At 40.2% G+C, this 10,278-nt stretch overlaps 1 protein-coding gene across 1 annotated transcript; it reads left to right on the top strand.

The window, feature by feature from the left end:
- Nucleotides 1-203: 203 nt before the first annotated feature.
- Nucleotides 204-7,550, top strand: rwdd3 (RWD domain containing 3). Its single transcript, XM_017722250.2, has 4 exons — nt 204-387; nt 4,492-4,958; nt 7,176-7,291; nt 7,421-7,550. Exons 1-4 carry the CDS (start codon nt 303-305, stop codon nt 7,530-7,532), a joined length of 780 nt encoding a protein of 259 aa, XP_017577739.1. The 5' UTR covers nt 204-302; the 3' UTR covers nt 7,533-7,550.
- Nucleotides 7,551-10,278: the final 2,728 nt, after the last annotated feature.

The raw sequence follows: 10,278 nt of genomic DNA, 5'->3' as shown, positions 1-10,278 counted from the left end.
GGAGGTGCTCATAATGTTATGCCTGATCAGTACGTTAATATTGTAAGTTTACTGTAAAATTATTATTAGTAGTATTGGTATTATGAGTATTATTATTATTTAGCTTCGCTCTGTAATGGTTCTTATGTTGACACACACTCGGAACTGAGTATTAGTAGTTCAGTGTTGCAGCACGGGTTTTAAACGTTTCCGCACCATCGCACCGCCTCGTGGCCTGTGTTTATGGCGGCTCCGCGGCTGAGCTCAGGTCAGGAAACTGGACCCTGGACCTGAAACCCTTCGTTCAAACTCTCTCTGCTGAAATGTCTGAGGAGGTTCTGGACGAACTGTCCGTTCTGTCTGCGGTTTTCTGCGGAAAGGACGAGTTTCAGGTGATTGAGGAATCAGGTGAGCACCTGAAAACACGCCCGCGTAGCCTCAGGCAGACACTCGGCGGGCTCCACTGCGGGACTTCCCGCTCTCTGTAATGTCTCCTGCATTTCTCAGACGCTAGAGGGCGCTCCAGGGTCCAAATGAATGGATTGATATGGAGCATTTAGGTTAAGTGATTTTAATTACGTGACACTTTTTTAATCCCACAAACGAGGAAATTCCGCCTCCGCGTTTAACCCATCCCTGAAGTGAAACACCACATACACACTAGTGAATAGACACACACACTAGCGGGCAGTGAGCACACTTGCCTTGAGCTCCATTCACTCCCGTTCATTGAGGACTCCCATTCTCCCTCGCGGGCGCCCTCTGCTGTTCAGCAGTCCTGTTTTTGATGTAACGGGGGAAATAGGAAGCGGCCAGGCTCCTCATAAACCGGCTCTGGCTAAGCAGGGAGTTACTATGGTTTTTATGGCCTCTTCCGCATCTGCTCTGGAGCTCAGATGCTTAGGATCAAAGTTGTCTGTGATGTAAAGCCAGTTTTACAGCTGATAGCAGAATCAGAAAACTTTGTTGATCCCAGAGGGAAATTGCATTTGTTACAGTTGCAACCATTTATGTAAAATAATAAATACTTTAATCATTTAAAACAGATAAAGAGAAATTTGCAATATGTACACAAGATTTAAGTTCTTATGAATACAGTAAAGTGGCAGTGACTGATAATAAATATGAAACATACTGTATAAAGCAGTTCAGATTGTTGCACCTCTGTCGTAGAGTGTCGTAGAGTAGGTGGGAGCCATTGTCCATAATGGCCTGCAGCTTAGACAGCGTCCTTCTCTCCAACACGGCCGTCAGCGAGTCCAGCTCCACACCCACAACATCGCCGGCCTTGTGGATCAGTTTGTTGAGTCTGTTGGCGTCTGTCACCCTCAGCCTGCTTCCCCAGCATGCAACAGCACAGAGGATAGCACTCGCCACCACAGACTCATAGAAGATCCTGATACGTCTGTAGAATGACTATAATGTGATGATTATGATGTGAAAATATGTTTCACATGATTTTGTATGAAGCAGTAACAGATTTTTGATGGGTGTTAAAGATCACATTAGAGAAACCTGGTGCATCTAATGAATTCATTTGCTGTGTTTTCTGGCCATTTAATAGTCCTTCCTTTTTGAGTTTTGACCAAAGATAATTATGAAGTTTCAAGTTGCAAACACAATTAATTCATTAATTTAGACTGTTTGCAGGGTATTATATGAAGATTCGATCCAAAGAGCATATTTATACCCAAACATGTGCTTGATTTATGTGTTGCTAATAATAATAATAATAATAATGAAGATAATAATAATAATATATTTATAGTTAATCACTAGTTATAGTTATTCACTAAGAACACATAGTGGCCCCTAGGCTGGCTTTACATGGTGAAATTTAAGTTGCTTGAAACCTACATGAAACTAAGTTGCATGATGTAAGGTGTCTTGCAACTTGATTGAAACTAGTCTTAACTACGTAGAACCAGCCAGTCACAGCACTGATAACACATCACATGCTCATATCGACATCATTTCAAATGATTGATTTCATTGACGAAATGTTCAATGAACAAGAAAATAAAACAGGCAATGTATTTTTGGATGAATGACAATGAAAAAGGTGTTCCTGATAGTTGGTTGTTAGACTGTATTTTAAAGCTGAAACTTTTATGCAGCATTAGTTGCTCGAAACCTACATAAAACTAAATTGAACTTATAAAAGCTTCCCGCAGCTCGCTCGAAACTCAGCCGTAACAGTTGCAACTGTCTCAGTTTCGTGAAACAGCCTATCAAAACAGCAGTAACACAACACATGATCACATCAAAGTTCGCTGGATCAACAGACAAGAAAATAAAACAGTTTGAGTGGTTGAAAAGGAGACCGACCTGACTCAAAGTATATGTAAACAGAAATAACATTGATTGTTCATTTTCTCCTCACTGATTTTACACAGAGCTTGGATTCATTCAGAATCCAACAGATGGAAATCTTTAACGAAGCGGAGAGTCAGATTTGAACCGCTTTGAACTTTGTGCTTCTCAGATAAAATGAGAGGAGTATAACTAACAGCTACTTAAACATTCGTTTTCAAACACTTATCATACACACAACATAAATGTACTGTATATTTAAGAGCTCGATCTTAGACAGATTGAGAAAAATGTTATGGGGAAAAAACCTAAATCCTGAAACTGATTGTTGGTACAGAAACTCAGAGAAAGCTGCTTTTATGAGAAGTTCATTCCTTTTGCTTCATATACCAAACCTAAAGTATGAAACCTGGGTGTGATCTTAGACTCTGATTTACCCCGAATATAAACACAGTCACCAAAGTAGCTTTTTATCATTTGAGAAAGTTCTGCCTTTTCTCTCTCTGAGTGACACAGAGAAACTTGTTCATGCATTTGTTGTGTTGGTCACTGTAATGATCTTCTTACTGGACTTCCTAAGAAAACAATACATATTCCACAACTCGTACAAAATGCAGCAGCAGACATCCTAACAAAAACTAGAGATGCACTGATGCCACTTTTTCCCTTCCAATATCGATACTGATACCTGATCATTTAATATCAGCCAATGCCGAGTACCAATACGGACGCTAACACTATCTAACTTATCTCCTGATATTTATACAATTACGTTTTTAAAATATTTTATTTTGGCAAAATCTGTGTTGTGCATCCCCAATAAAGCACACTTAGCTTGGCTAGATGGGATTTACGTGTTGGATTATATTTGTTAGATGCATCAGAAAAACTTTATTTACTGTATATATTTAGTATTTACAGTAATATAATTAGAAATAAGAAGCATGTTTATGAACTTGGGCAAATGTGAAATGTCTTTATTGTGCAAAACATTTTAAAACGGAGCTGAACAGTAAAGAGATAAACCAAGTCTAAGTGCTGTCATTACGCAGAGAGTCCAGCGGTTCCTTCCACTCGCTCAGTAACATTAACTCAGTCTGTAAGTGACCACACAGCAGCAGATGAGTGAGTGCTGAAAGAAGCAGCTCAGCCGTTCAGCTCTGTTACCATGTTCTTAACAAAAACTGCCCTACATGTTCTGCCATGAGCTTTTTTTACTGCTGCTTCATGGTATTGGTCATAAGTATTGGTATCCCCATTGTTATCACCGATAGCAATACTGCATTTAAGTACCAAAATCAGCAACGATACTGATACAGTATCATTATCAGTGCAACACTAAGACAAAACCGAGAGCTCAAATCACTCCCGTTTTGAAAGAACCGCTGTCTCTGTTTCATTCACAATAGATTTTAAAGTTCTGCTACTAGTTTAAGGCTCTAAATGACTTTAAAGCACCGCTTACATCACAGAGTGTCTGTCTGTTTGTGTTCCAGCATGAGATCTTAGATCTGCAGAGACTCTGTTATTCTGCTTCTAAACTGTGGAGCTCCGTCCACCTTTCATTAAACGGTCAAGCTCAGTGCTCACTTTTAAGAAGCACCTAAAAACGTATCTCTTTAATTCAGCATTTCATTAAAACTCTGCATCTCTTGGTATTTATCTTTAATTTGATCAGTGTCATTTGCTTATATGATTCTAAATTAGTACTTTTTGTTAATTTGTTAAACTTTATTACCTGTCTATAAATCACTTTGAGCTGATACAGTGGCAAAAAAAGTCCTCTATAAATTAAGATTACAATATTATTGTTAATATATCAATACAGAAAATAAAGAACTAAAATAAAGCTGGAATAAAATATACAAATATGTAAATATGCAAATATGTGAATATGAGCAAATATGTGAAATGATATGGGTTACTAGTGGGTAAATGCGTTGCACGCAACTTTGTTTTTAAATTGCATCGTATAACTGTCAAGTTGCAGGAAAAGATGTTGCAGGCAACTCACAGCATGCAACTAGTTGCTTGAAAGTTGCACATTGCAAAGGTTTAAGGGGTGAATATTGTTTGAATGTGCACTGTAGAAAAAGTTATTGAATGAAATAACAAGGACGATTAATATGACAATTCCAGTAATGTGTCCAGCTTTATGAGCACCACTGCATTGACCTGCTCCTCTCTCCCTCCGTGTAGCCGAGACAGGCCTCGTGTGCCGCATCCACACGCTGGTACAGACAGACGAGAAGGAAACACCTCTAAACCTGACCTTTCACCTCCCTCCCGGGTACCCAGACGCTCCTCCAGACGTGAGCATCAGTTCCAGCGAGCTGTCCAGGAAACAGTGCCAGGAGCTGAAGGAGATGGTAGTGAATAAAGCACGCAGTCTCCAGGCCAGGCCCATGGTCCATGAGCTGGTCATGTGGCTTCAGCACAACTTCTCTGACCTCATCGCAACATCAGACGTCCTCCAGAGACAAAACACAGCAGACTGTGAAGCTGAGGGAGTCTGGACAGCACTGCTTCACTTGGATCACATGAGATCCAAAGCTAAATACATCAAACTGATTGAAAAGTGGACAGCAGAGCTGAGGCTCACTGGCCGACTCTTCGTGGGAAAGCCTATTCTGATTCTGCTGCAGGGAGAGAGGAGGAGCATTAAGGTGAGACTAGAGCTTTAGTATTCACTGCGGAAGACACGTCAGATGAAAGATCGGATTAGATCAGATCAGATTAACTCTTTGTTCGTATCGTAGTAGCCTGATAGCAGGTTACTCGCTACTGAGACTGATCACAAACTCACGCCTTTACATTAAAAAAATAATATTTGTATTTTTTCTTTAAATGCAGGTTTTGTTATGTTAATAATTTGGGGTGTCAGTGTCTGAACGATTCAGAAATTTTAGCAGAACCCTTTTTGGTGATACATGGAACACTTTCATAAAGGTTCTATATAGAACATCTGAAGAACCATGCAATCTTTATCTTTGATCATGCAGTTCTTTGAGTGTTCATGGTGCTATATAGAAAAATTTTACTAAAAATGCTTGAAGAACAATCTTTTTTAAGTGCAAGCTGGTATATTATTATTATTATTAATAATAATAATAATATTATTATTATTATTATTACTATTTTGCTACAAATGTGTACATGTTTTAATGATTTTACTAGAACCCTGCCACATAATCATAAACATATCATGGCAGATGTTTTGCTCATTAATATAACAGTGTCCTGTTACTATTACTGGTAACTATCATGACAGGTGGCTATTTATTTGGTCTCTGTGTGTTTTCATTTAGAAAATAAGCAAAATATGTAATTTGACCAGGGGCTCCCAAACGTCTGCATATGACCACACTTCTGTCTGACCACTGCTTTCAGCTATATATCCGTTTTATAGCTCACTGTAAGTCCTCCTGTGTCATAAACCACATCGATAAGTCTGAGACTTTAATAAAGACCTGGTTTGCAAAATTTGGACACTAAACATGTCTTGACTAATCAAATGCACCTAGAAATCTAAATTCGACTTTTCACTAAACTCTTCTTTTAAAGAGAAAATATGTTCCCTCAAAGTTACGACAGTGGGTTTAAGGTCCAGCTGTGAACCTTAAATAAGTTTTTCCCTGTGAAAAGTACAGATTTCAGTTTTTTCATAACCAAATGTTTTAAAACAGCACAGTAAAATGAAAGCCTGGAGGAGAGATGGGGTGTGTGGAGTCAGTACAACTTAGAGAATTTAATTTTAATTGATTATGGTTCAGTTATGTTCCCTGACTAAGGGTACTGAGATGAACCCCTGAGGGTTTAGGACCTTTATTTCTGGGAGTGTGTTTTGCGAACTCTAATTATAATTTCTCACCTTCCAAAATCAGTGCGTTTAGGCATTTTTATATTCCTATTTACCTCTTATTCTCCAGGGTATATTTAGGTTTGTCCATCTGAATTTACATGACCCAAATAATAAGGCAAATTATTCAGTAACTGCATGAAATAAATTTCATTTTATTTATTTATTTTTTTTTGTAAAAGCTCCTCAAATTAACAGAACGTGTGTTTTATGATCTACACCTATTGCTATATGCTTACAATTTACTACTGAAAGCCAAAAATCTCAGACGCTCTTTATATTATTTTACAAAAGTCATGTTTACAGAGCAGATCACTGAAGAGACGCCATCTGTTTATAGTTTATAGCCCAGATTTGGGGAAAAACGGCTCGACTTTCAGTAGAAAAAAAAACTGAGTTCAGCTTCTTTTATTATCAGGGTTTAACATCACCATCTTGACATCACCATTTTGACATCACCATCTATTTGACTGGAAAGAAGAGTTACAGCCTCACACGACGCCCAGCTTCTGAATGTAGCTCATAAAAGATGAAAGTTATGAAGAACATTACGAAGTGTGTTTTGGAACCACTGGTGGTCTCAAGGAGTGTAAGTGGCTACTAGATAGGCAGCTTTACTTTATTGATTCCTAGCAGGAACTACAGTCAAATGCAAAAGTTTGGGTGCTCCTGGTTAAACATGTTTTATTCATTTTCTAAGTGAAAGGAAATTAACGCACTGTCTTCAAAGAACTTAAGAACTTTCTAACTTAACTCACGTTTACTTCGAAAGTCCGTTTGACCAGGTGTTCAGATTTTGCTCACAACTGAAAGTCTTAGTAGTGGACCGTTTTGACCTGATGGCCTTTGTGTTAAGAGCTGGGCACACATCCACTGCATCGCTGTGCTGCCGTGACATTGAGACTTAAACCCACAGTCCCTGGCTTAGCAGACCAGTAACCATTAAGCACTTGGTTCTCCATTAATTATCTTTGTGTCTTTAAAAATTCTTTAAAGAGTTGTGAATCTCAGTTCTTCTGTACAGGAGTATATCCACCTCCAGAGGACAGTGAAAGTTGATGTTGACTCATCAGGGAAACGGTGCAAAGAGAAGATGATGAGTGTTTTATGTGAAATTCCTCTTTCTGAGGATTTTGAAAGGTAAGAGCCTCCCCGTCCTACATTTTTGCACTCTGTTAAAAAATAATTCCTCATTAAACTCGTTCTGCCTCATTAATATGTAGCCTGTTACTTCATCTGTCTCCCTCCTTTTTCCTCTGCCCATTTCAGGATATCGACTTTTGAAGTTAAAGAAGCTTTATCTTTAGAGGACCTCAGAAAGGAGTTTGATGAAGTTGGAGCCTTGAAGCTCTACCAAGAGTTTGTTCCCTCGTTACAGTAAATGGTTTCTTCAGTGTTAGACTGTTTTTCTGTTTATTGGCACTGGGTGGAGCCCAAGTCTGCTTTTACATGTGACTCCTAGAAAAACCGGGACCAGACAGGACCCTCGCGGTGAATTCTTACCCCCTAATGATAAAATACTGCAGGAGAATGACGGCCTGACATTTTCGCCTTGAAGGCTGGTCAGAAATGCTCTGGATCAATTGTATGTTTTAAGCCCTGTATTTAAGTTAACCTTTACATTGTCTCGTCTGCAGTAATTCGCTCCCTATTTGTGAGATAGACAGAGCAGATAGAAACAGCTTAGAGGAGAACACTTTTGCAGACTGTGTATGTGTCAGTGCAGCCTTCAAGAGAGCTGCAGTAACACTGATGTGGTGGTTGTGTGTTAGTGTGTGTTGTGCTAGTATGAGTGGATCAGACACAGCAGTGCTGCTGGAGTTTTTAAACACTGTGTCCACTCACTGTCCACTCTATTAGACACTCCTACTTTGTCCGTTCCTCCTTGTAGATGTAAAGTCAGAGACGACAGCTCATCTGCTGCTGCACAGTTTGTGTTGGTCATCCTCCAGTCCTTCATCAGTGGTCACAGGACGCTGTTGGCTGGATATTTTTGTTTGGTGGACTTTTCTCAGTCCAGCAGAGACACTGAGGCCTTTAAAAACTCCAGCAGCACTGCTGTGTCTGATCCACTCAGACCAGCGCAACACACACTAACACACCACCAACACGTCAGTGTTACTGCAGTGCTGAGAATGATCCACCACCCAAATAGTACCTGCTCTGTGAGGGTCCATGGGGGTCCTGACCACTGAAGAACAGGGTAAAAGGGAGTAACAAAGTATCTGTTTAGAAACAGATGGACTACAGTCTGTAACTGTAGAACTACAAAGTGCAGCTATACAGTAAGTGGAGCTGATAAACTGGACAATGAGCATAGAAACAGGGAGGTGGTCATAATGTTATGCCTAATCGGTGTATATCTAACACTAACAGATCTACAAACTGAAATGCCATGTATAAAATTGTTAAAATATTTTATCCATAATAACAGAGTAATAAAATGTATTTTGTTATAATTTGATATTTATTTTTTCACTTATCTTAGCCTGATTTATGCATTTAAGTCTTGAGTATTTACTTCAGATCTTCATAAAGGTCCCCTTTTATCCGAGCACTAGTTGAGAACAGGCTGCATATGGTTTCTCACATTTTCTCTCACTCCTCCTCCTCCACCCACTCCTATATCAGACTCTACTGAATAGAAGCAGCTGTTGGTTATAGCTTACAGGGGGGGTTATGTAAAATTACGCTTTGTAAATCGTGATTAACAAAGCTTAATGAAAATCACCTCACTGCCCTTTACCGCCATCCTCTCAGAACAATAAATTCACCTTGTTTGACCTTTTCCCGGACATGTTCTTCCGAAACAACACGGCTTAAATGTCATCTACGTAGTGGCATTTACTTGTATAAAATCGCTCTTCGATCTGGTGTGGAAGCAGTGCAGCTTCAGAGAGGCTGAGAGGGGAGTGATGGACACTCACAGCCGGGTTACGGGGGAGCCAGGGGGGCTCAGTTCGTCCAGAAAGAGGTGTGAGCTCCTCTGAATATCATTACATCTTACGTTTGGGTGGGATAGTTGGTTTATGTAAACCTGATCAAACCAAACTCCAAAGATCCTCTGTTCTCACTTCACACTGTTCTGGCAGTTGGTGTTGCTGTTCTACAGAGCCTTGCTTTTGACATTCCTTATTAAAGGGTCCATATAATTCAAAACTATTTTCTTCACTCTTAAGAAATACCTGTGACCAAGTATGTAGACATTATTTTAAATTTCAGTACGTACCATTCACTCCCCAGTCCATACATCTCATATGTAAGATGAGAAACAACGCAGTTCCTGATTTTTGTGACATCACAAAAACAAATTTACATACACTATATTTCCAAAGGTATTCAGTCACCCATCCAAATCATTGAACTCAGGTGTTCCAATCACTTCCATGGCCACAGGTGTATAAAACCAAGCCCCTAGGCCTGCAGACTGCTTCTACAAACATTAGTGAAAGAATGGGTCGCTCTCAGGAGCTCATTGTGGTACCGTGATCGGACGCCACCTGTGCGGCAAGTTCAGTCGTGAAATTTCCTCACTATTAAATATTCCACAGTCAATTGTCAGTGGTATTATAACAAAGTGGAAGCGACTGGGAACAACAGCAACTCAGTGGTCGGCCATGTAAAATGACAGGGTCAGCGGATGCTGAGGCGCATAGTGCGTAGAGGTCGCCAACTTTCTGCAGAGTCAATCATTACAGACCTCCAAACCTCATGTAGCCTTCAGATTAGCTCAAGAACAGCATAGAGAGCTTCATGGAATGGGTTTCCATGGCCGAGCAGCTGCATCCAATCCTTACATCACCAAGCACAATGCAAAGCATCGAATGCGGTGGTGTAAAGCGCCGCCACTGGACTCGAGCAGTGGAGACGTGTTCTCTGGAGTGACCAATCACGCTTCTCCGTCTGGCAATCTGATGGACGAGTCTGGGTTTGGCGGTTGCCAGGAGAACAGTAGTTGTCTGACTGCATTGTGCCAAGTGTAAAGTTTGGTGGAGGGGGGATTATGGTGTGGGGGTGTTTTTCAGGAGTTAGGTTCGGCCCCTTAGTTCCAGTGAAAGGAACTCTTAATGCTTCAGCACCAAGAGAATTTCATGCTCCCAACTTTGTGGGAACAGTTTGGGGACGGC

Source organism: Pygocentrus nattereri, chromosome 17 (assembly GCF_015220715.1).
Source record: "Pygocentrus nattereri isolate fPygNat1 chromosome 17, fPygNat1.pri, whole genome shotgun sequence".
Taxonomy (NCBI): Eukaryota; Metazoa; Chordata; class Actinopteri; order Characiformes; family Serrasalmidae; genus Pygocentrus; species Pygocentrus nattereri.
Note: the sequence above shows the minus strand (reverse complement) of the source record. Positions and strands in the feature narration are given on the sequence as shown.